We start from the raw sequence: 25,611 nt of genomic DNA, 5'->3' as shown, positions 1-25,611 counted from the left end.
TTTGTTATAAAAAATAAAAAAAAATCCTAGACTGATACAATAATGGCCGATTCCTTCGAAACACTTTGACCTTCAAATATTTCATGCGCAAATTACAATGGTTAAACATTGTTTTGTATTGGTTTCCGAAGTCGAGTGCTTGAAGATTGTATTTCTGGAGAGAAACGGAGTGAAAAAAGAGAGGAGTGGAAGTATATTTTTTATAAAAATGCTCAGGTTTGGATTTTAAGTGAGAAAATCGAAAACCAAACCAATTTATGCCAACTAATTTGCTATCAATTAGTTCGGTTAGGTTCGGTTCAACAGTTTGCTAGTTTAACATGACATGCCTATCAAGAAGGCATTCTACATCCTGCAAATCACAGTTTGAAATGTGAGTGTTTTTTCCGTTGAATTGAATGAAATGAATGACACCATTACCATGATGTGAGCGCTTCTGCAAAGGTGTTGTTTTTCTATTGAGAGAATCCTAATAAAAAACACGACATGTCGTTGTTCTTCGACCAAACTTCAACCTCAACTGCCAAACTGCAAATCCTCTCTAGGAAACAAAAAATAATCAATAAAAAAAAAACTTCATCAATAATAGCGCGCTAATTTGTACGGTCAATGCTGAATTGGGTCCGACTAAACTGAAATGGAAGCCATTCCATCTGCCCAAATCCAGCGTCTGATGGTCACCGAGAACTCAATCAACACCGTCCACTACAAGCACTCCCGAAATGTTAAGCCCACCACGAAGGTGGCCGTCACCCATATCGCCAATGGCGACTTCCACCAGGTCCTCACCACTTGCCACCAAATGCTCCTCCGCAGCATTCACCTAGACAGACATACCCTCCTTCGCGTCTTGTCCGCCTATCGGCCGATCTCTCTCTCAGCAAGCAACTCCATGGCCAGTGGTGAAGCTACGTAAGGGCGAGGAGTGGTGGCCGCCCCTCCCCTCGTCGGAAAACAGGCCTAGGAAAGATGGTTCAGCCCCTTCGCTCTCGTCGAAATTCAACCTGTAAAAATTGGTTTTGTCCGGTGCACTGTCTTGGTCGAATTTGCAGAGGAATGACGATAGTTTGGTTGGATTTGCAGAGGAATGAAGAAGATGGAGGAGAGAGGTTGGAGGGATGAAAGGAGAAAAAGCGGCTACTCCACCACCATGGGCAAAAATGAGAGAAAGCGGCTACTCCCGATACAACCATGGGCAGACAGGAGAGAAAGCGGCTACTCTGCTACCAGTAATTAAGCAGTTGTATAGGTGCTGCCATGGCAGAGAAGAGAGTTGGGTATGAGTGGGTAGGGTTAGCTTCGTTGAAGGAGAGAGATTGATGGAGAAATTCGGGTTAAATTTGACTTGGACAGGGATGAGATCTGCGACATGGGACGGATGAAAGAGGAATTGTTTGGTTATAGGCAGTGACGAAGCTACGTGAAGGCAAGGAGTGGCGGCCACCCCTCCTCTTGCATGAAAACATGCCTAGGAGTGCTGGTTCAACCCTTCCGCTCTAGTCGGAATTCATGGCACCTGTAAAAATTGGTTTTGGCTGGCGCACTGTCATGGTCGAATTTGCAGAGAAAGGGAGATAGTTTGGTTGGATTTGCAAAGGAATGATGAAGACGAAGGAGAGAGGTTGGAGGGATGAAAGGAGAGAAAGTGGCTACTCCCGATACAACCATGGGCAGAAATGAGAGAAAGCGGTTACTCTGCTACCAGTAATTAAGCAGTTGTATAGGTGCTGCCATGGCAGAGGAAAGAGTTGGGTATGAGTGGGCAAGGTTGGGTTCGTTAAAGGAGAGAGATTGATGGAGAAATTCAGGTTAAATTTGACCTGGACGGGAATGAGATCTGTGGCATGGGACGGAGGAGAGATGAACTGTTTGGTTATAGGTGTAAGGTTAAAGTTGGTTGCTTGGTTGTAGGCATAGAGAGAATTTGAAATGACAGATTGCTTTGATTTGATTGGGTTAAATGGTAATGTCAGTATATTGGGTCCTCACTGGTGAGGACCTAAGTATTTCCCTTTTTTTCCTCTTCTAACCCCCACCTTTTTTTTTTGTGGTTTATTAACCCATTTCTTTTTTTTTCTTTTTTTAATTCTTGTATGTATTTTTATTTTCCCTTTTAAGACTTCCATCTTATTTATCTTAAACTCTCACATTGTTTATGAATATTGTATTACTTTTTCAAAACAAAGTAAATATTGTTTAATATTTATTTTACGACAATTTAAATCCATCTAGGCTCCTGCCTCTCGCCTAGGCACCTAGTTGCTAGGTTCCAGTCCGTTGTTTGACTAGCGGCTAACATTTTTTAAGATCTAATCCTAGCCAATTTAAGCTTCTTACATTGATTTTGATATTATTGCTTACAACCGTTTTGGTGGAGAGATTATTTTCTGCTATGAATATTAACTCAAAACTTTCTACTCTCCAATGTAAAAGCAACCGCTTCGATTGAACCTTGCACTCTTTTAAATTTCAGCCCTGCCCTCGGCAAATCCTGGCTTTGCCATTGTCCATGGCCACGCTCATAAGCTCGTCTGCTCCGCTAACCGGTACGGGGTTGCCACTCTCATTGAATTGTACGGTCATCTCGACGGCGCGGACGCCGCAAAAGGGCTGTTTGATAAATACCCTCAACATCCCCTGTTAAGGGCTCTCTTTCTTGGACTATGCTGGCAAGGTTGTACATTGGGGAAGGTAATTAAGCCCGGCAAGGCGGTTCATGTGTTTGGGAGAATGATGGAGTCTGGAGCTCAGATAGGTTCTGTGGCAGTTGCGACGGCGGCTGGTGCCTGTGGCATGTTGAGATCGTTGATTGATGGAACAAAAGTCCACAGGGTTGGCAAGGAAGGTGGATTGGAGTATGAGGTGTGGTGAGCAAAACACTCTTGAGAATGTACATGGACTGCGGCTGTGTCGAAGACACTCGAGCAGTTTTTGAAAGATGTCATTTCCTGGACAGAAATGATTCATGCCAATGTGAAGCGGGGAGGCCTCCATGAGGGTCTTAAACTGTTTAGGCAGATGATTGGAGACGGGGGGAAACCCAACCCCCTCTGAGTCTCTAGTGTTCTCCCGGCATGCGCAAGAACGTCTGCAGGTAAACATGGCAAAGAGACTCATGGATTCTTGCTGTGAAATGGTATCCGAATGAATCTCACCATTCTGAATGCACTTAGGGACATGTATGTCAAGTCGGGATTTATCCAATCAGCTGTAAAAGTTTTGCCGAGTTGAAGCACAAAGATCTTGTGTCGTGGGCAGTCGTGATATCGGGGTACAGCTTACACTGACAAGGAAAGGTCCGAGTAGATTTGTTCTGCCACATGAAGGACTCGAGCATACAGATCCATGAAATCACATATGCCGCTGTCCTTCATGCTTGCGTTGCTGCACATATTGTTGAGGAAGGGGAGTTTAACTTAATCTGCGTCAAAACACCTACAGTTGCACCGTGCTTGGCTGGTAGCTCTTCTATCTCGTTCTGGGCAATTTGACGATGCAAGGAGCTTTATAGCTGAAAAAAGATTGAAGGGCATGCCGAGGTACTCAGAGCACTGCTCGATGGCTGGAGGATTCACCTGCAACTGAATCTGGGCAGACGGGTTATTGAGAGCTCTTTGATTTGGAAACTCTTCATGCCAACAATATGTGTTGCTCTCCAACAGGTACGCAGAAAATGTAAAACAGGAGATGGTCGATGAAGTTAGAGGAATGATTACAGACATGGATTTGAGACCAAATAAACCTTATACTTGGACAGAACTCGAAAACAAAATTCATGCGTTTGGGACGGGGGACGTAGCACACCGAAGATCACAGGGAATAGGCTTGGAGTTGCAGTGTTTGATGCAGAAAATGGAAGGCAAAGGACAGAGACCTGAATCGGATTTTAGTTTCCGTGATGTGGATGAAGAGCGTGGATGCTGGCCATTTCTTTTGGCCTCATCAGTACACAACCCGGGTGCGTCGTAGGTGCCTCGATTCTGCAAAAGTTATGTCTCGTACTCAAGGACCCAAATTCTTTCCCTCGTTTGAAGAATGGTTATTGTAATGCGATGATTTTTGGTGAATAAATTATGTATATGTTGCTGTTATATCATCTGGGTTCGTGATCTATGAAGGCTAAAATGGTCGCAAATAACGCATTTATAGTGACAATCTACAGCAGAAACGAGACATTAAACACAACGCAATTCATAGCTTAAGATGAAGAGCAGGTGGCTAAATGGGAGAACATTCTTAATTTAGAGTGAACAGCATCCATCTCCAACAGAAAACGTTAGGCAAACAAATATAACGATCAATACAAGAGTAGCGCTAATTCGTACTTAAAGAAGTGTACTGATAAGAAGTATAAAAGGAAGTTTCGGAAACATGCTAGCAAGAAATCTAGCCATATAGGTTCTATCTCAAAATTTTGCTAACATAACCACATACTGATATCACATATATGCTCATGTTTCCCTTCTGGTGGTAGGCCGCCTGCGGGGAGGAGGAGCAGCTTCTTCTTCTTCTTTCTCATTCTCGTCTTCCTTCTCTCCACTGCTTCCTTCATCGCGGGGAGTCTCTGCAGCCGCAGCCCTGTTTGGTTCAGGAACAGTTACCTGGAAAGTGTGGGACAAAAGAATTTACAAGTGCCCTAGTGTAATTAAGAAGATATCAAAAGTCGTAACCACTACAGAAAAGTGAATATATGCAAGATGTAATAGCATACCACCGGTTTCTTGCCACCAAAGAAGAGTTTAAAGAACACTGACAAGAGAACAACCACGACGGAAACAATAACACCAATTGTCATATTGGGCTGTTTTTCTCCCTTCTCAATCAGATCCTGCATGAGTATCACAAAAACCAATAATTATCGCCTTCTACAAGTTCAATTAAGCAGAGTTTTGAGAAAGTTTGTTAAGATGCTGCAATGGCAGGCCAAGGACTTACAATGATCTTGGGTTTGTATGCATCCAAAAAAGAAACATCTGCTATTTTGTAGAGAAGGCCGAATACTTTTTTCTACACGTATTAGTACTTAAAACTGATTAGCTTACGAAGTACCAAAATCAATAGAAATGAAGGAAACTCAAATATAAAAGGAAAAAAAAAAGAAAAAAAGATTACCTGGTAGCTTGAGAGTCCATCCGAAAGACCTGCAGCTTCTTCCCCAGCCTTCTGTTTCTCCTTCTCAGTCTCAAACTTCGGCTTCCATGTTGTTAGCCTAACAGATTCAGCAACCTTCTCATTATCAGCTATGAGAATATTGTCAAACAATATTCCATCCTGCATTGTCCAGATCTCAATGCCAATAGCAGCAATGGGCTCAAAGTCGGGTTTCTCGGTCTCGAAGTAATCAGGATTTGGAATTTCTCGAGGCTTCCATATGCCCTTGTAACTGGGGTTGTCAATCATAGGAGGCCTCCATTTTCCTTTATAAGCAGGATTATGTTTCATTGGCTTCTTCCATTCTCCACAACCTGGTGCCAATGAACACTTGGGGTTATCAGCCTTTGGCGGTTCCCATACACCATCCTCTTCGTCGTCCCAATCTTCTGGTCTTGTCGCCTCAGGGTCATCAATCTCATCAGGTTCATCATCCAACCACCCTTCAGGTTTCACAGCATCCTCGTCTTCAATTTCCATTGGTGCATCCTCATCCCAATCATCAGGCTTAACGGCATTGGGGTCTGGAATCTTCACCCGCTCATCCCAATCCTCTGGCTTCTTATCCTCAGGGTCAGGAATTGTCTTGGCTGGAATCAACGCAGGCTCGAAATCTTTAGCCGAAAGAAGATTTGCCTTCTTCTTCTCCTCCCCATCAATTAAAATCCTAACTTGGTTATCAGGTTTCAATATTGCAGTATAAACATGAGACAGCTTGTCGGAGGGCACGGATGGAGGGTCCTTGAGATGGTGCTCAACATACTCTCCACTCTTGGGGTTCTTGTGCTTGAAGATGAAATGAACCTTGTTTGTGGAACCACATTTGTCCGGTCCAAACATAATGGAATACGGCGATTCATTGTCAAATTCCTCCGCTTTCCAACCCGCCTCCTGGGGGCGGAGGTATTTCAAGTAAGCACCGCCACATTCGAGCCCGTTCTGGAGCCGGACCTCAAACTGCAGGACAACGGTTCCATCCTTGAGGCTCACAGCCTTGTCGAGCTCTTTCACCACAGCATACTTCCTCGCCTTCTCACTTACCAACAGCCCGTAATCATCATGTCCCTCACTTTTGGACAATTTCCATACCCCTAAATTTGAAAAATACGAAAATTAGCATTCAAAATCCACTGCAAAAATAAATTTCGCTACACTTGGAGAGTAATAAATGACTAGAATTACAGTATGAACAAGAAAGAATTACAGTATGAACAAGAACAAATCTGGAAAAATTAGATAACAGAAAAAACAATGATTTATTTCCAATTGCTGTAATTATGCAAAATATTAAAAATTAAACAAAAATTGAAGGGAGAAAGTGCGGACCTTGGTACTCGTCCTTGGAAGAAACAATCCATCGGCCTTCAAACGACTCAGAAAATGGCTCGTAAAAGATCTGTAAACATAAATTCTTTGTAAAAATTCATGAAAAATAGACTAATAAAGAATAGAACAGTTTTCAAAAGAAGCGAATGGTTTACCGAATCGACTTCATGTTCGGAAGAAGCGCGGATCTGAGAAGCGGAGCAGCCAATCAGCAGTACCAGCAGAAGAAGAAGGAGGTCAGTGAAATTACGCCACCGTGTTCCTGCCATGAGGACCGTCGCGCCTCAACCCTAAGCGCGCCTTGGATTTTGGCTACACACTGGAACAGTTGATTTGACAGCTTTCCTTTGCTGAGTAGAATTTTTTCGTTTGTTGATTCTTTATCCAGTTGAAGAGAAGAAATTTAATCAAGTAGAAGATACTGGATAGGTGCGATATGTAACATTCTGTTGGACAATACTTGAGTTGTGAAAATACTTACTGATCTTTTATGTTCATGTAATCTAAAATACCAATGATTGCGATTATAATATTTGTACCGTTAAAATATATCAATCATTTTGATAAGTGACGGTGATGCTATTTACACATTTATTTTTATTTTTTACATATTTCTTTTAAATTATAGTTATCAGATCGAATGAATTGGAGAAGATTAATAAATAACAAAGATAAGAAGTAAAAGAATGTGTGAATATCACTATCCATAAGTAATTGATATATTTTAGCCGTACACATGTTAATTTCCGAATGTATTACTCATCATACTGGTATTCACTTATTAGAGTAAACTGTCGATTTACCTCCTGAACTTTCACTTAGCTTTCGATTTTCCTCCTGAACTTTTCTATTGAAAAATTAAGGACTCAAACTAATTTTTTCAGCCGATTTGCCCCTACCGTTAGTTTTTCATATATTTCATCCATATTTCTGTTAGGTGAGACCATGTGCACAACATGAGAGCTAGTTAAGTTATTTCACTCTTAAAAATGATTAAAATTTTGAAAATAAAAAAATAAAAAAACAAAACTTTCTCTCTATTTTTTCCCGCTAATTTATATCCTCAATTTTATTTTTCTCTCTCATTCCTATGCATGGGAAATGACATATGGTGTTATTGTCTTCATAAGTAACTAAGTCTTTTTCTTGAAGCATGTGCTACCATTTTTACTTTCTCTAACAAAATAATAATTTGACAAATGTTTATGGTGTTATTGTCTTCAAAACAGTGCATTAATATAAGAAACATGTTCATAATACTCATAAAAAATGCTCAATATAATTACATATTTTTCATAATGTCATAATAATCTCAATACATTTCCACAAAATGATTATTGAGAAGTTGGAAAACATAAGAGATTTTACAGCTCATAAGGTATATAATCCATAGAATCTCGATTACAAAATAAGGGCATTCCACTTAACCAAACACAAGCAAAATAAGGTTTTAGTTATCAAAACAAGAGCACAAACATTATGCTCGAAACACACATGACACACGGTGATCAACTACACTTTCCATGGCCTTCCTCGTTTGGTTGGAATCTTGTACCTAAACCTATTTTCATTTCTGATGACTGAGTAAGGTTGAAGGTGTTATGTTTTCTAACTTCTTAAGGATCATTTTGTGGAATTGTATTGGGATTGTTATGACATTATAAAAAGTATGTAATTATCTTGAGCATTTTTTTATGAGTATTATAAACATGTTTCTTATATTAATGCACTGCTTTGGAGATAATAACATCATAAGCATTTGTCAATTATTAATTTGTTAGAAAAAATAAAAATGGTAGTACCTGCTTCAAGAAAAAGACTAACTTAGACAATAACACCATATGTCATTTCTCATGCATAGGAATGAGAGGCAAAAATAAAATCAAGGATAGGAATTAACGGGAAAAAATAGAGGGAATTTATTTATTTATTTATTTACTTTCAGTTTTTTAATAATTTTTAAGAGTGGGGCAAATCGGCTAAAAAAATTAGTTTGAGTTCTTAATTTTCCAATAAAAAAGTTCAGAAGAGAAATAAAAAACTAAATGACAGTTTAGGAGGTAAATCGAGTCTACTTATTATTCTCTTATATGTACACTATCATTAATGGTGAGGTTACGAGAGAATATTAAAATGGAAAATTGACTATATATGTTTTAGTTTTCGATTCCCGATATAACATATATATCTACAGTCAATTGTTCTCTCTCTATCTTCACCATTAATAATAGCGTCTGCATGAAGAAGAAAAGCAATTGAATTGTATTTTGGTGCAATTTTGGACATTTGCTCATAATTTTCACTCAAAGAAAGCTCAACACCCTAAAAAATCATCATGCACCTTTTTATTTTCGACGAATAAAAAAAATTAAAAGACCAACACCAAAAACAAGAAAATCTGAGGGGCAAATTCTATGGAGCGAGCAACTAGAGAAACCAGTAAACGTTATCTTAGCATCGAAACCAAATGCAAATCGTAAGATTTTGTTCAAAATCTATCTAATTTCTAACTATGCAGTTCATAATCCTGCAGTCAAAACCACTGATTGATGTGTTTCAAGCAAATTTTGAAACCGATACTTCTTCCAATCATCATCTTGCAAGGTGATGCCTTATCAATCCACGCTCTTCATCCAACTCAAAGTTGGCTCCTGAGAAACTAGCGCTTGTGAAGAAGGGTTGCAGATCAAGGATCTCATACTCCTGCGCCTGCACAGAACAAATCAAATCCGAAAAGCTCGATTGTCAAGTGCCCATTTCGGTTAGGAGAGCAAAAAAATTAAATTTCCAATGGCGGGATTTCATGTCTGCATTACCATCCTCTGCAAATCTGCCACTTTTACATCAATGTGGGTGAGCCCTGAGGCAGAGCCAGAAACAATTTCTTCAAAGCGGATTGCATCCCTCACGAGCTGACGGAGTAAATGAAGGACCGCACTATTGTAATCCTTCTTATAAGTCATGTATTCTCTGAATTTCTGCAAAATACGAAACAAATCCTTCAGTAATCAACTACACTGAAAACTTCAAAAATTTTGCCAAGTGATCTACAAATTCTTCAGGTAGGCACAACAAACTTATTAGATCATAATGTTAAAAGTACAAACAAGATCAGATTGTGCTTGGCAATGATTGATTATGAAAGTGCGTATAAAAAGTCATGGTATTTAAAAATTAAGGGCATAAACATTCAGCAAAGACCTAGAGATGATTATCATGTTGAAACTTGAGTTTTGGACGGGGAATAATTTGAAAACTTATGTGAGCGTTAACACGTAAGAAATACAAGAAAATAGGGAGAGTAAGTTGGCCGTGGTGGATACTTAAGAATCCTCATATATAAGATTGACCATACTCACTCTAACGTAAATTTCCATTGCCGAGCAGAATAGCTAAAACCTTAACAATTCAATGTGGCAACTAGACTTGCCACTCTGTCATAAAATTAGAAGCTTTAGAAGACTATAAAAACACCAGAATAAAAATGGGAAAGGGAAAGGGAAGGTGTGCAGCTTTTTATACCTTTTGCAGAGCTTTCTGCACCCCAAATTTTTGGGTTGAGATGAATGAATCGAGTAATACACGAATTGCCATGTCCACATCTTCTTGTATTACATGCTGTCTAAGGTGCATTCTTGCATGTGCTTCAGACATTCGGATCATTGATTCAATGTGCCTTACAGCTATAGGTACTCCTTGTCCATGCTAAACAAAACAGTGAAAGACTAAATCTCCTATAAGGTAAAACCCAAAACACAAACTCTCAAGGTAAAAACATGTGAGAAAAGAAACTAACTGAAGATTCTCTCCGCATATCAGCATAAACACGTGTGATCTTTTCCAAATCAGCATCGTGCAACCTTGGGAATACATTTAACTTGGCATATGTTATGTATTTCTTCAGCATATCTTGAGGAATTATCTGAAAACGAAGGCCAAAAACTCAACGAGATTAAAAAGAAAGAAACTCAAGTGCATACAAACCAAGCAAGTCCAAGTTGATAGACTGGGTAGCGTATGAAGTATAAACCTCTGGATCTACTGGGTTGGCAGAGGATTCACTATCTTCGTGGGATTCACTTATAGGCATATCATCCATATTAGCTCCCTTAGCTTGCGACTTGAAGTGACTATCAACGACAAACTTTGCAAGCATTTCATCAGTGACTGGGTCAACCACATCCTGCATATTATCATTTTTTCCCACCCTGTGAAAATGAACTGACATAGAAATGTGAAGAAGAAGACTAGAGTCTGTAGAATCCTGACCTTAACAACACAGAGGATGTCAAAACGAGAGATGATCGGATCCGTTAACTCAACATTTTGCGCAAATGTTTTAGAGGAATCATATCTGGAATGCAGACGTACAGGTCAGATTGTTCTCAGACATGCAAGTATTGGTTACAATGGGAAAAAGAAACTGTGTCTAAGTTTATAAATGAAAGCGAGTTTGTATTCTTAATAATTTCTGCACTAACATACCTTCCTCCAACAGGGTTTGCAGCTGCAATGACAGAGCAGCGTGCTTGGAGAGAAGTGACGATCCCAGCTTTTGATATGCTAATACTTTGCTGCTCCATTGCTTCATGAATACTCACCCTAATTGCAGATGAAAATGTTAGTGCTCAAATCCTCAAAATAAATGGGGAAGGGGGTAAGTCAGCTTTCATAATTGGAAGATTGACATATAAGGTAGCATTTCCGTACCTATCCTGATCATTCATTTTGTCAAATTCATCAATAAGACATATTCCTTTGTCAGCTAGAACAAGCGCTCCTCCTTCAAGAGTCCACTCCCTTGTAACAGGATCCTTGTGGACAGCTGCTGTGAGCCCCACAGCAGATGCACCTTTACCAGTAGTATACACAGCCCTCTGCCCAGTCTTTTCAACATACCTTTTGAGAAGGAAAATTCAATAATTAAATAGATCTTCACTGCAAAAAGATTGGATTCGCTTTTAAATGAATGATAGTAGCTCTTACTTAAGAAACTGTGATTTCGCCGTGCCAGGGTCACCTAAAAGAAGAACATTTATATCCCCTCTTAGTCTGTGTTTTCCCTCAACATTCTTCTCTTGGCCTCCAAACATGGCAAGAGCTATTGCAGTCTTTATGTCCTCATGACCATAGATTGATGGCGCAATTGACTTGATAAGCTGCATCCATCAAACTTACAGTTGTTTCATGGTACTACAAAGAGGTATGTAGTTTATAAACTTTAGAATAGGGTTTTGGTAACATACCCTTTCTCCTATTCTTGGGTCTTTAGACAACTTTTCAATCTCTTCTTTATCTTCCTGAGTAAGTTTGTAAGCAGAAAAGAGGTCTTGCTTCTTAGTGATATAATTTGCTTCAACCACAGTGGCAAATACAGGAAACCCGTTCTTTGTATTCAAAGACAAGTCAAAATTATTTGAATAAATGCCAGTGACCTCCTGGAATAAATCAAATAGGAAAGAAAACAGAATATGAATGAGTGATTATTCACTAAAACAAGTAACAAGTAAAACTGAGCAAGACAAAGATGAGGATCCTACAATCTCTTCCCCTGGACGAGCACAATCAATTAGATCATTCAATAGTATCACTTCCTTGTATCTTGGAAGCCGACCTGCGGGGACAATTCCAGGGCTCTCTTGGAGTGTAAGCTTTTGATAGTTCCTGTATATTGTCTGAAGAAAGAAATGAAGTGCGATACTAATTATAAAATCCCATAGCAGCCTCCACAACATTCAAAAAGAAAACTGAAAGCAGATATGAATGTATGAAACTTCACCTGCTCAATATTGACACTGAATGGTCCTTTTGATTGGCATTCAGGGCAAGAACCAACTTTCACTTCTGAATAAGAATTTTGAAAGAATGGCCCCAAGATTGCCCCACATTTATTGCAATCATACTTTACTTGCTGCAACTGGGGAAAGACCCCAGAGCGTCGGGTCACAACCCCTCCAATACGAATCATGGTATTCAAATGGACCTGCCTGCACATCATTCAGAGCAGAATGAAAGTGTCACCACAATGGAAAAGGCAAGGAAAAACGTAACCACAACAATGAAATCTCCATTATACCTAATGTTGCGAATCTGATCATAAACAGGTAAGTTAGTTATCCGAACGTAGATTTTTTGATGGATACGTTTGTAATTGGGGTGCAAAGTAAACACAACATTCTTGGCAACATCTTCCATAACTTCCAGGACAGACTGGGGGGCATCAGCCAACCAAATGGCAATATTGGGATGAACATGGATGAATTGCTTGTAATCAATCTCCAGACTACACTTATTGGCTGCACAATGCAACAGTAAAATTGATTCAAATTCAAAATCTGAGGCATCATTAGCTTCCTGCTTGCACAAAGAATGGGATAAAAAGTAGAACAGTTAATGGACAATAACAGTTATGAAAGAAAGCTACGCCTTTACCTAACACCATCTCATTAATGAGGCGCACACACTCGATATCATTGTGATCCTTTTTCACATAGGTGAGTAAAAACTCTTTGAATTTCTTGCCTATAAATCTTCGCACTTCGTCTCTAGTAACCCACTCTCTGAGTGTTCCTTGAACACGATACATTTCAAATTCTTCGTCTTCATCATTCTACACATGAAACCCGCAACCAGTATAAGAATTTGACATATAAGAAGGGGTTCACAACGCAAGTTAAGAAATTCATGTAAAATCTCATCAAAGTCAAAAGCATGCTTTGCATAACTAAACCTCATCGCCGTCATCATCAGTCTCTCGGGAGTGTTCGGGCTGCGACTGTGATCTTCCGGGTGAACTCTGCATTCCATCTGTATCATCGTAGCTTCTCGGAGGCCTGAAATCCGCCCTTGCCCTCTTCGAAGGCCGGTAGCTGTCATCGTCAGTATCTGCAACCAAAATGCCAACACACACTCAACATTTCACCAAAACCAACACCAAAAAAACATAATTCTGAAATTGTTCCATTCCCAGTTGCAAGGATACATGACATTCACAGAAACAAAGTTTACTTACCTTGGTCATGGAGAAGATGGGGGAGCTTGCGTGAGGTGTGGACGCCGTCACGGGTATCAAGCTCGACTTCCGCGGCACGGCGGTCAGCCATGATCTGATCCAAATCCCTTTCGTCCTCAACGGAGTCATCCAGCCCCACCGACTCGTACTGGTCGTGTCCATCCATTCTCCGATAATCACTATATTTTCATCCAAACAAATCATTTCTTGAGAACCCAAATTACGAAAATTATATTTGAGAAATTAAATCGATTGAAAAAAACATCATGCATTTCAGAGAGAGAAGAAATTGAAGTACTGACTCCAAGAAATTGTCGTGGAAGAGATCCTCTCCCTCCTCCTCTTCAAGGAGGGGGTCGTCGTCGGGTTCATCTCGGACGATTTCGGGGTCGACGGCGGCCTCGTCGTCGGAAGAGGAGGACGAGAAGTTCTCGGAGGTGCGGCTCGTGTGAGGCAACTGATCCGTGTTGAACCCGACTGACGTCGGCGAATCAGGCGTCGACGGATGATTCTCTGCCATTTCCTTAAATTAAACTTCTTTCCGCCGTCCCTCGCTCTGCGATTCTCTCTCTCTCTCTCTCTATGCGGCTGAAATTGCAATTCGGAATATGGAATTGCGCTGCCTCTGGGGCTCACAAGGGAGGAGGCTTCTGCTCTTTGGCGGGAACCTTTCCCGCCATTTTGGCTCGCTTGGGCTGCCACGTCACATGATTAATCTTGGGCTTTCAAAATTTGGGCTTTGGATTCGCAAACGCAAACTCTAGGCGGGCCTAGTTCTCCGATGATTCATTGGGATCCACCCAAATTATAAAGCCGCTGAAAACTCGTCAGGACTCAGGATACAAGTCGTTGTTATCGGAGCACCGTGTCTATACACTCTATACTCTGTACAAAGGGAACTTATATGTATCTCAATTGTATGGTTGATCCAAGACGCTATAGTATACTCGTAGCATGAAAATAGTTCAAAGATAAAAGAGAGAAAAAATATAAACTCGTCATCGGCTTTATATTACAATGCACATGGGGCCTAAATATAGGAATTTTATTGGAGATGGCTTTATACTTAACGATATTCATATTCTAAGTTGTTAAGGGAAGGGTAGAGGGATTAAAGCTTATTTTTAAATGCATAGTGGGTTGAAAAGAAAAACATATCTATTAGAACCATTCACCACTTGCGGCTAAAGCTTATTTTTAAATATTAGTATTTTTACTAAACCATTAAATAAATATTATGATGGGAATGCATGTGAGGGCCTCTTTCTAATTGTTGTTTAAGGCCTCACTTTAGACTGAGCATTCTCAAATAACATGCAAATTAGTAACGGTGTGACAATCTCTTTCAAACTCTTTTCTTCTCTTTTTTTTTTTTTTTTTTTTTTTTCTGTAGATCAACTTTATCAAAAGAAAATTCATCAACTAATTTGTTTTGTATAGTTTTTACAAACACAATCCATTTTTTGACTACCTTCTTTCATATTTGTGGATCTGACTTTTGCTACATTTTTTTTTATTGGAAACCTTTATTACGTACACATCTCTTATATATAAAGCCAGAGCCCCAATTTGGGGTCATGGCTTCGACAAAAATGATTAGGACCAAAATGCTCCTCAGCCAAAAAAAAATAATCAAAAGCAACAAAGAAGAATGCATAACACAAAGAAGAATGCATAACATAATGCAAGGGTAATTTTGTAAATTTACTTTTTAATAATTTTGTCATAGGACAAGTGGGTAGGCAATCTGACAAAGTTAGGAGCAATTAAGTATGAACGGTCATATCATCAAAATATACGAACAAAACATCTTAAGAGCCGTGTAATGTCGATTATAAAAAAATATTTTGCACACAGATAATAATGTGATTAAATTAGTTATCAAATGATTTTTTTTTTTTAACAAACTATATTATCTACACTAAGGGGGAGGGGTAAGCTTAGCCTCGCAACAGACTAGAAATAATATGATTCAATAAGTTATTTGTTAAATATTATTTTCTCTATTTTTAAACACGTTCAAAACATCTTAAGAGTCGTGTAATGCCGGTTATAAAAAAAAAGTTGTTCACACGTAGATAATTATGTGATTAAATTAGTTGTCAAATGATTATTTTTTTTTCTTTTAACAAATGATATTATCTACACTAAGGGGGAGAGACAGGGCTTAGCCTCACAATGGGTTAACAATAATGTGAGTCAATCAATTATTTATTAAATATAATTTTCTCTATTCTTAATGTAAATTCTATAGAGATTATATGAATTCAGTTGCTTTAATTGGTTTACGAAAGGTTTCTTCTAACATGATATAAGATTATTCATTTACTTCAAATATTTGACTTCATTTTTATCAATTTACGCATATGAATACATATAAAATGTGTAAATTGCACATAATATATCGTGATTCAGAAAATGTATTCTGCACGTGTGGTATTTGAAAAAGAGAAAAGTTGATTAATTACAAGTCTATGGCGCAGCCCACTACCATGGTTGTTGGCAGTAGTGCAATGATCGACTTTGTCACTGAGAGTCTGATGAGAGAAGAAAAAAGATGTAAAGCACCAACGAGCCGACATGCATCCGTACTAGATCTTGCGGTAGCAGTCGGACTCGAATTTCAATTAAACCTTTATTCCATATCAAAAAGTACACATTACAAACAGCTTTACAGCAATATATTTAATTATTTATGCATGTAAAATTACAAGGGAACGAAAAAGGCCCCGTAGCCCCTAATAGATGCATGGGGCAGCCACACCAGATACGTCTAACCTTTTTGATGACCAATAACAGGGTTTCGATCGATCCATCTCTACACATAATTGATTAAAAAACTGTTATAAACACTCTAAAATAATCATCTTACAATCTTTTGTTTTTTTATTTTTTATTTCTTTTTTTAACGAGAAAAGAGTGTAAAATATGATTATATTGGAATGTTAATAACAACTTTTATTAATTAATGTAAACAACGTAATAATTTTTATTTGTCTTGATCTGTCAGAATATTCAGACGCTTCTGTCGAGCATTTCTTGATACCTTTTGAAGGAGAGAAGCTTTTGCAAGCGCATTTGTTTATGGAACCTATTAATGAACAAATCCGCAACGTGATCTATCTCGTCTTCCAGCTTGAAATCCTCTCCTTCCACCTTGGAATTCTTCACCAGATCGATCACAGACCCGCCATCCTTGACATCATCAAAGTTCTCATTTTCATCGAACAACGAGTGCCTGAGATCAGGGTACTTATCATCATCGTCCTCCTCCTCCTCCTCATCTTGGCCGTTGTACCTAAGCATGCAGGTCGAAGTACCAACTGCATGTGAGTACTCATTGGCAATGGCATTGTAGAGAACAAGCGCCTTGCTTTGGTCTCCCTCCTCCTCCTCTTGATAGCGGTGATCGTGGCCTAGGAGACTGTGGATCTTGTGTGACACGGTGTCCATCAAAACCTTCTTGTTCTTCACCAATGAGAACATTATCAGGCGAGCTTTCGTGGCGCTAGTTTTGCTCTTGATAGCCAAGGACTTGGCCTTGGCTATGGAACTCAGCAAGGTGATTATATGTTTCAAGAAAACAGAAGCCTTGTTCTTCATGATTAATTATTTTCTTGTTTGATTAATCACAACTGCAATAAGTAAGCAAGGAAACACTATGTTTCGATCAAAAAAGCAAGCAAACCCTAGATTTCGATATAAAAACAAAAAATAAAAAAAACAAGGAAACCCAAGATATTCAAGCGCACGAAACCCTTTGAAAGAAAGGAAAATATGAGATGCTCAAGAAAAAGAATATGATGGAATGTTAATTATTTTGCATGAAGGAACACAAGAGCCTTAGGGGGGGGGTTTATACAGAATGCAAAAAGTTTATACTTTTTGGTGATGGAGTGGGGTGAAAGTGCTTAAAGCAAAAAAATAAGAAAAATATATTAGAACAAAATAGAAACGGAAACTTCTTGTAGCACTGTAACACGTGGAGTTCATGATCTTTTATGCAAATGGAACCATACATCCTCGTCGTACATGACTAGTGGACAAACTGTGGGACGTACAATGGACTTTTTTGCGAAAAAAGCTCGATGACGATGGTTGTTTTAGGTGCACAAAACATATGTTAATTAATGGTTGAAAACGATTATGTTCTTGCGATTAGCCACCTCAGTAATGTTTTTCAGGTGGATGGATATATAAGGTGTTATGAGGATATGAATAATCTCAGCTGGGGGCAAATATTTCACTTTATTAGAGTGCTAAGAAATTAAAGGTGATGAAAAAGAAATTGGACGGCGAAAGTTAAGCAAAGCGGCCAGTGAAAAGTAATATTTAATGGAGGAAAAAAGTGAGGCTATATATTCGTTGCCCATGCACTAAGTTTTGGAGTACCTGCATCAGAAATGCAAATGTTATATGAGTTATGTGCATGCTGAACGTGAATGTGCTAAAATAATCCTACATATTACATATCATGCATGTTGTGTTGTACCTCTGTATATAAACTTAACTTATTGATAAAAGTTAAAAACAAAGAAAAAGTATCTATCGATCTTTTTAATGGATCGTTCACCCTTAGAATTAGACTATTGTTATATAGTATTCTATATTTGCCGTATCTTTTGTTCATTGTTTTAAAAATCTCCGTCTAGTGTTGTTTATGCACTAGGTGGCTGGTCACCGTCTCGATTAATCCCTAAGCATTTGAAAATTAAGAAAGACGCATAGATATTCTTAGATGCTAGGCAGCTGACCACCATTGTGATTAATCACTGAGCACGTTTACGTCCCATCTTGGGTTTCTATCACTGACTGTAGTTCACCATGTGGCCTTATTGTTCTTTAACATACTTGTCCCTAGAGACTTGCGCCATAAAGTTGTCAGCCTGCCCACGTGCCCCTAGCGTTCAAAAAGTACTTAACATGTCTTGGTCGAACTGGAATTATAAGCGGTCGACTTTAGCACATGGGATCATTCTTTTTTGAACCTCTTGAGCCTTGGGTTTCTTGAACTTCTTGGGGCTTTTCATGGCTTTTTTTGGCCTGCACCATTACATGGGGCTAAAAAGTGTCTTATTAAAAGTTAGTAATATAATTTCGCACAAACCAAACTTTACTTTTTTGTTTTCAAATCTCGCCATATGTCATTATAGCATCTTTAATTTTTTTTTTTTTTTAGACCACATTCTATCTCTCTCTGTTAAAATAGCCTATATATATTTTAAATAATACATATAATGTAAAAAAATAAACCCGCAGTCATTTTATTTAGCATATCGAAACCATGTGTATATAATTTTTTTTAATTCATTTTAGTTATTCTAAAAGAAAATTCATAAATATCGATGTATAATAACTTAGATATCTATCGATATTGATATTGTTTGACTATAAGTCGTGTTATACTGTTGAATAACAAGCCCTCAATTATTTATTACAAGAAGAGCACTTGGTGAGGAGATAACACCATGGGAGAGGGAATTTCCACGAATAAGGTAGTTTACTTGCTTAGTGTTTACCTTAAAGGAATCCCTCTTTTCATAGTTCGTGTGGTGGCAGTGGAGGCAGGTTTGGGATCATCCATTCAATTTTCTTCTTTTCTTTTTATTTATTTTGAATGTTCTCACGACTCTCACTTAGATAAAAAATAGATAACTTTTATTTTGCAATATACTTTTTCGATAAATTGTAAGAGACTTATTGAATACTTCTGGATGAACACTCATTATATATATGCTTGTTCCACATGTTTTTAATATGTTGTAATACTTTATAATTTATATGTCATTCCATTTTTAATTTATGTATCCAATACAATTATGTATTTTTTTAATAATAAGTAGACATTTATTTATATATAACATAACAAATTTAATTAAAATTAAAAAAAATGGCTACTTAGGGTCTCGCCTAGATGCTAGACTCATGTTTGCCGTCCGACTAACGCCTAGCGACTTTTAAAACTTTGCTTTTCTTTTTACTCTTCTTTAATATATATAAATACTAGTTATATAGTATTCTAGATTTGCCATATACATCTTTTTAATGGATCTTATTGATCAAATTTAACTTATTGATCAAAGTTAGAAACAAAGAAAAAGCATCTATCGATCTTTCATCCTTAGAATTGGACTATTGTTATATAGTATTCTAGATTTGCAATATATATATTTTCTTCATTGTTTTAAAAATCTCCGTCTGACACCGCTAACTACTATCTCGATTAATCTCTATACATTTGAAATTAAGAAAAGATACCTAAATATTTCTAGAAGTTAGACGGTTGGCCAGCACCCCAATAATCGGTAGGCAAAATAAGAAAAGATGCCTGGATATTCCTAGGCGCTCGCCTAGGCTCGGATAAAGAGGAAGAGTAGCTGGTCAAAATGGCCTAAATATATCTTTATATTAAATAATACATATAATGTAAAAGAATAGACTCGCTGTCTGTTAATTAGCATATCGAAACCATGTGCATATAATATTTTTTAATTCATTTCAGTTATTCTAAAAGAAAATATAACATAGCTATCTATGAATATTGAAATTGTTTGACAATAAGTCGGGTTATACTGTTGAATAACTAGTCCTCAGATATTTATTACAAGGAGAACTTAGTGAGGAGATAACACCTGGGGGAGGAGATTCCCACAAATAAGGTAATTTACTTGCTTAGTGCTTGCCTTAAGAGAATCTCCATTTCATATATAGTTCGTGTGACAGCAGTGGTGGCATGTTTGGGATAATCCATTCAATTTTCTTCTTTTCTTTCTATTTTTTTTTTAATTTCTCACGACTCTCACTTAGAGATAACTTTCGTTTTGCATTATATTTTTTCTATAAATTGTAAGAGATTTATTGAATACTTCTGAATGAACACTCATTATATATATGATTGTTTCATATGTTTTCAATATGTTATAATACTTTATAATTTATACGTCATTCCATTTTAATTTATGTATCCAATACAATTATGTTTTTTTTTAAGTACAAGTAGACATTTATTTATATGTTATATAATAAATTTAATTAAAATTAAAAAAAGGGCTACCTAAGGTCCTACCTAGACGCTAGACCTCTGCTCACCGCCCGACTTAGCGCCTAACGCTTTTTAAAACCTTGCTTTTCTTTTTTCTCTTCTTTAATATATAAATACTAGTTTAGGTGAATGTGAACTTGACAATCTTAGTCTTCTTAGAGAGCAAATTTTGAGTGTTACGAACATTCTCGTATAATTAAGTACTCACCTGATCACATCATGCATGAAACGCTCATATAAAAATATACTATATTTTCGTGTGATTTAGCTCAACTATCTTTCATTTTTGTACATGTACTGTTGTATCATGAAAGAAATCTCTGTCAATGTCGTAAAACTAGTGGACACCCCTTTGTTAGAGTATCGCTATCTGATGGCTTAAAAATAATCATATTAAAAAAAAATACGTAAATAAATTTTAATAAGTTAAAGACAAACTAAGAAGAATTGACACCCGAACCAGTTTGTCACGCTTTCACACTTGTGGGGTTATAGCGTACTTGCGTTTTATACTTGAAATTCTAAGTACAATCAACGTTTATATTCTAAGCATAAATAATTTTTTCTAGATAAAATAATTGAATATGAGTGGTGACGTTTAGAAGGTGAAGTCAATATATCTTGCTCATCAAGAAAGGAAGAATTGATCAATTTTACAAATAAACAGCCAAGGTCATTAGTGATTGATGATCTCTTTTGAACCACAATCGTTTTGCTTGCTATTGTGGTCAAAATTTGAATTGTGCAACTTGGTAATGTTCAAATTAACATTAGAGTTTTCGCTAGTACGGTGATAGAATCAATAGCGTACTCGTATGAATTGACGAAGTGTACATAGTATTTTGTATTTCTTGACTTTTATGGGTAAGTTTATACATCATGCATAGTCTCCTTTCACACATTGTAAGATAGTGTGAACGTTATAGTGAAGAAAAGGGTGATGCTATCCATACGCTTCTTTTTATTCTTCACATACTCCCTGTTAATTTATGTCTTTTGATCCTCTTTAATTTATTCAATTTGACGATAGAAAATTGAGAGGAATGTGCAGAAAATAAAAAGAGATGTGTCAATAAAACCATCCTATAAAAATGAATTGGTGTATTAGAAAGGAATTCGAGATTGTATTATATATCTATCGGTCAAAATCAACCGTTGGTTGATAGATATACAAATCACAATCTACTCCTAGTCTGATGACGTATATACGCTATAATTTAGAGGAAAAAGATATTATAACCGTTCATCGTACATCGTGCGGTCAGTTTTCGTTAGGTATTATTTATATTGAATTTTAAATTTCAAATTTCAAATGATTTATGACCGTACGATGTACGATGAACGGACATGATACTGAGAATCCCTTGGATCCCCAAGAAAAGAATTCGGCGATGATTCTTTTCCAAATTTAGACTCTTTTCTTTAATTAATGAGAAGAGGTTGGCTCCTCTCCTTAACATATTTATTGCTCTATTTGCAAAATTTCATGCTTATGATCGGACTAGTTATTTTATAAATTACTATGCAAAGATCATCTGTTAGTTAAAACTAAAATCGTTTAGTTGATCAATTGCAACAAATAAATAGACGGTTCGTAATGCTTTTATCAAATATGTTTGTATGTTTTAATATAGTTCAATGACTAAATGATCTTATTTTTAATTGATTTTTTACAGAGATGATTTTTGAGAATGATTATAATATGAACGGTTTTGATTATTATAATGAATTTTTGTGAATATGCCATGAAGTATTTTAAGGATGAATTCTTCATTCCTTCTCTATCTTTGAAGAGCCAAGTATTTCTCTTAATTAATTAGTATCCCACTTGACTTCTCAATGATGAAAGTTCATTCAAAATTAATTTATCTACATCAACAGCATCTAGCTAGTACAAGATCAACTGTTCTTGTGAACCTACAAGCATTCAGTTTCAAGTTTCAACACGCATTTAAACGTTAGATCTCAATCACTCAAATATGTCTCAATAAATGATGACATTCTTGTGAATTTACGGGAATTATGGTCGTTTGGTGAGGAATTACTGAGTGCCTTTTATCCTGACTTTCTTCTGGAAACATGGAAGACATAATATTTCAAGCCATCACAGTATTCTTCCTTTGTAAGGGAAAAAAGAGAACAAACAATGAAGGCTTTGTAGATGTCTTTCACAAAAGCAAAACACCTTACCTTATTTATTTCCATTTTAAACAACACAAGTTGGGATTATTTGCTGAGCTAGAGTAGCTCTTTCATAACTTAATTAGTGTTAAGCATATGTAATCACGTTTAGCTCATCTCCTAATAGAACACTGCCAAGAAACTAAACCCTAAATGTAACCTTCATAAAATGTACCCTCCTAATTGTACTTAACAATACAACTTTTTTTTTTTTTCTTGAACAAGCGATATTATCTACACTAAGAGGGAGTGAGATAAGCTTAGCCTTATAATGGGTCAGCAATAATGCGGTTCAAATTCGTCTTTAGCGAGAATCGAATTTAAGACTTCTCACTTACATTGTGAAGAGAAATATCGATAAATCATAGTACTAAGTGACAATAATACCCAATTAGAGATAAATAATACGGTCAAGTTTCTTTGGCTGAGATTCTTTTTCAATAAATTGAATGGGCATGGTCAAAAGTCATACGTTGATCAACATATAACTTTATTAATTGGGTTGGTGACTTTGTCCAAAGGGGTATGACAGATGAAATTACAGTCAAGTCCTTCGTATCGTGCTCATGCTTCTCCATCAACACCATGACAGCATTCTGCTGTCATACTCCGAGTTAATTAATATTCAAACGCGTCTTAGCTTACTTAATTTGCAATGATTAGATTAATCTAATGAAGTTAAGTTATCCTTGAAGGCTCGTGTCAGACTATTTTGTAGAAAACACTTGCTTATAAGCGTTTCGGTTAAAAGTATTTAAACTATAAACACACTAAAAATATTAAGTCCTTCTTCAAAAACGGTAAAAGCACTTAAAATTTTTGTCAAACATTATCAAAGTGGTCTTCGGACACTCTAGGATTTGATATATTCACAGTTTTATAGTAACCGGTGATAAGCATGAACAGAAAAATTCACATTTGTTTCAAGTCCAGAATGGACAAGAAAAGCCTTCAAGTTCCTTTGAAAAATTGCGGTACTTCTTTCCCTTTCTCTTCTCAAGTGGGTGGTTAATTAACAACTAATTCAAAATACTTTATGCCCTATGGGTCCATATTCAATTATAAAGCTTCTTCTTGGTCTAGAAACCTTTTGGGGTGTATTGAGGGAAAATTTCGTATTGTCATAAACTACATACACCCATGTCCAGTGATATACAAGATTTACTCCATCGAGAAGGAGGTGAGTCACCGAGTGTATACACCAGCATGTAAGTATCTATGCATGCAATGACAAAAGGAATTCTCATTAGCGCAGGGGGTGGCGGCTCCTTCAGTAGTCCTATCAGAAAGACAACAATCCGACCTAAAAATCAAGAAGACACCAAAAACTACAGCCCTGCAGCCGAACCCTGACTAGTGACTACACACTATTATTTAGAAAAAAGGCAGTGAATACAGTACACTTCAAATAAATCCAAAAGGAGAGGCTGCCAAGCTAGTACCGTCATATTTACAAGAATCACGAGGTCACAACCCGTCGACAAATCGAGAAAATGAACATCGGAATAAAAATGGAAAATCAAACATGCATTTATACGAAATTTTGCAATACCTGGATTGGACAATATAATCGTTCAGACATGGGTGCATCTCATATATCATATATCTACTGTAGTAAAAAACCATGCATTTATTTCACAAAATGATGAAGTGCAAGTACGTCTATAAGCCCTCATGAACTAAACTGATGAGTTACTAACTGTGCCATTCCTAGTCCCCGCAACTCTGGGACTGGAAGGATTACATCGCTACTTCTAATGCCTGGACTACTAATCCTCCTCCCATCATGAACAATGCTAATCTCAACCATTCCAAATTCTCAAGTCCCGGTCGGATTCTCATAGCAACTGTAATTACCAAAATATGGCCTTGGAGTTGGAGGCTGTGCAAATGGCAAGGGCTGACATGTATGACAATTAGGACCTGCAGGCCCAGTTGCTGGCGGAGAAAACGGGAGCTGAGATGGCAGCGTCTTCATGTTGTAAGGTTCTGGCCTCCAATGGCAATTGAACTTGGGAGAAGGTACTGAAATTGTCGGCAAAGGAGCCCGAACATCGGATAGCGAAGGATAGGATACGTTTATATCCCGGGATTGCACTTGCACGTCCAAGGTGGGGTAAAGAGATTGGACTGTATTATCAGCAGGATCAGGATAAACACTGGCTGTGGTTAATTTGGACGAGGAATCGGATTCCTGGGAATCATGGATTCCAACTTTATTGTTCTTCTTGATCACCTTGTAAGAAAAGTTCAAGACCCCATTAGGCTTACCATCGCTTGTCCGAACCTGGTAGCTCACGAACCTGACCGCTTCATTGCACTGATCTTCGATCAAGTCCGCGAACGGCACCCGGACTTTTCCAATGCTCTTCTTGCCAAAGACGCTGTCACATCGTATGTCGAATTCTACAAAGAGATTATCAAACTCGTCAACCAGGGACAAGTCCTTCGTGTCGAATTGCATGGGGTGGTTCCATTCAGGATTGCAGTCCCCTTCTCTATCAACCGGCGTCTTCTGGCGCTGCTGCAGATGTTTCTTCTGTTCTTCTTTCTTCGCTTCGTCGTTGAAGATGGAGACAGCAGCGTAGACGGACAGCCTGTTGAAGAAATTGAAGGCACTGAGATCCTTGCAGGAGATTACCTTCAGTTCTATGGAGCTGCAGTCTTTCAGGTGCCCGATTTTCTCAGCTGTGGACATTCTGAAAAAACCTGGGAGAGACACAGAGAGGCAGGAGTGGTTTTGTTTTGGTCTTATACGTTATAGCTAGGTAGCATTTTCTAAATTTGTACGGATTAAACCATTGAAAAAACAGTGTCCCATAAATAGTTTAGACATGTAACCACCACCGTTGATCATGCGATAACGACCCACCAGACTTGCAATCATTGACCGCTTTAC

At 37.6% G+C, this 25,611-nt stretch overlaps 5 protein-coding genes across 5 annotated transcripts; 1 reads left to right on the top strand and 4 right to left on the bottom strand.

Annotated features, from left to right (window-relative positions):
* The first annotated feature begins 637 nt into the window (after window positions 1–637).
* On the top strand, window positions 638–3,969 carry LOC137732616 (putative pentatricopeptide repeat-containing protein At3g49142). Its single transcript, XM_068471922.1, has 5 exons — window positions 638–912; window positions 1,084–1,229; window positions 2,474–2,862; window positions 3,442–3,539; window positions 3,663–3,969. Exons 1-5 carry the CDS (start codon window positions 638–640, stop codon window positions 3,967–3,969), a joined length of 1,215 nt encoding a protein of 404 aa, XP_068328023.1.
* A 249-nt stretch (window positions 3,970–4,218) lies between these two features.
* Window positions 4,219–6,947, bottom strand: LOC137731403 (calnexin homolog). Its single transcript, XM_068470511.1, has 6 exons — window positions 6,633–6,947; window positions 6,478–6,547; window positions 5,113–6,242; window positions 4,936–5,007; window positions 4,712–4,828; window positions 4,219–4,601 (listed from the first exon to the last, which is right to left on the bottom strand). Exons 1-6 carry the CDS (start codon window positions 6,744–6,746, stop codon window positions 4,452–4,454), a joined length of 1,653 nt encoding a protein of 550 aa, XP_068326612.1. The 5' UTR covers window positions 6,747–6,947; the 3' UTR covers window positions 4,219–4,451.
* Window positions 6,948–8,820: 1,873 nt separating this feature from the next.
* Window positions 8,821–14,078, bottom strand: LOC137732364 (DNA replication licensing factor MCM2-like). The gene is made up of 17 exons (XM_068471676.1): window positions 13,792–14,078; window positions 13,490–13,668; window positions 13,208–13,362; window positions 12,910–13,087; window positions 12,554–12,773; window positions 12,257–12,464; window positions 12,018–12,152; window positions 11,724–11,915; window positions 11,464–11,636; window positions 11,188–11,376; window positions 10,963–11,079; window positions 10,747–10,831; window positions 10,508–10,660; window positions 10,274–10,399; window positions 10,000–10,182; window positions 9,294–9,455; window positions 8,821–9,186 (listed from the first exon to the last, which is right to left on the bottom strand). The coding sequence occupies exons 1-17, from the start codon at window positions 14,007–14,009 to the stop codon at window positions 9,070–9,072; spliced, it is 2,790 nt and encodes a 929-aa protein (XP_068327777.1). The 5' UTR covers window positions 14,010–14,078; the 3' UTR covers window positions 8,821–9,069.
* Window positions 14,079–16,504: 2,426 nt separating this feature from the next.
* LOC137732614 (uncharacterized) lies at window positions 16,505–17,092 on the bottom strand. The gene is made up of 2 exons (XM_068471921.1): window positions 16,810–17,092; window positions 16,505–16,773 (listed from the first exon to the last, which is right to left on the bottom strand). The coding sequence occupies exons 1-2, from the start codon at window positions 17,090–17,092 to the stop codon at window positions 16,505–16,507; spliced, it is 552 nt and encodes a 183-aa protein (XP_068328022.1).
* A 7,439-nt stretch (window positions 17,093–24,531) lies between these two features.
* Window positions 24,532–25,410, bottom strand: LOC137732613 (protein SRC2 homolog). Its single transcript, XM_068471920.1, has one exon. The coding sequence runs from the start codon at window positions 25,408–25,410 to the stop codon at window positions 24,532–24,534; it is 879 nt and encodes a 292-aa protein (XP_068328021.1).
* Window positions 25,411–25,611: the final 201 nt, after the last annotated feature.

This window comes from Pyrus communis, chromosome 4 (genome assembly GCF_963583255.1).
Source record: "Pyrus communis chromosome 4, drPyrComm1.1, whole genome shotgun sequence".
Taxonomy (NCBI): domain Eukaryota; kingdom Viridiplantae; phylum Streptophyta; class Magnoliopsida; order Rosales; family Rosaceae; genus Pyrus; species Pyrus communis.
The sequence above is the reverse complement of the archived record's forward strand: the minus strand, read 5'-3'. Positions and strand labels throughout refer to the sequence as shown.

Bases quoted from the DNA above. Each gene is read 5' to 3' on its own strand.
- LOC137732616 (XM_068471922.1), top strand. From the start codon at position 638: ATGGAAGCCATTCCATCTGCCCAAATCCAGCGTCTGATGGTCACCGAG. The intron at 1,230-2,473 runs GTAATTAAGCAG...TTTAAATTTCAG, and splicing joins AAGCGGCTACTCTGCTACCA to CCCTGCCCTCGGCAAATCCT. The intron at 3,540-3,662 runs GTACTCAGAGCA...GCTCTCCAACAG, and splicing joins AGATTGAAGGGCATGCCGAG to GTACGCAGAAAATGTAAAAC.
- LOC137731403 (XM_068470511.1), bottom strand. From the start codon at position 6,746: ATGGCAGGAACACGGTGGCGTAATTTCACTGACCTCCTTCTTCTTCTG. The intron at 4,829-4,935 runs GTAAGTCCTTGG...ATACTCATGCAG, and splicing joins CATACAAACCCAAGATCATT to GATCTGATTGAGAAGGGAGA. The intron at 4,602-4,711 runs GTATGCTATTAC...CACACTTTCCAG, and splicing joins TTGGTGGCAAGAAACCGGTG to GTAACTGTTCCTGAACCAAA.
- LOC137732364 (XM_068471676.1), bottom strand. From the start codon at position 14,009: ATGGCAGAGAATCATCCGTCGACGCCTGATTCGCCGACGTCAGTCGGG. The intron at 13,669-13,791 runs GTCAGTACTTCA...ATGAAAATATAG, and splicing joins TTCCACGACAATTTCTTGGA to TGATTATCGGAGAATGGATG. The intron at 13,088-13,207 runs GTTTAGTTATGC...TTTCATGTGTAG, and splicing joins CTGATGATGACGGCGATGAG to AATGATGAAGACGAAGAATT.
- LOC137732614 (XM_068471921.1), bottom strand. From the start codon at position 17,092: ATGAAGAACAAGGCTTCTGTTTTCTTGAAACATATAATCACCTTGCTG. The intron at 16,774-16,809 runs GTACTTCGACCT...ACAACGGCCAAG, and splicing joins TGAGTACTCACATGCAGTTG to ATGAGGAGGAGGAGGAGGAC.
- LOC137732613 (XM_068471920.1), bottom strand. From the start codon at position 25,410: ATGTCCACAGCTGAGAAAATCGGGCACCTGAAAGACTGCAGCTCCATA.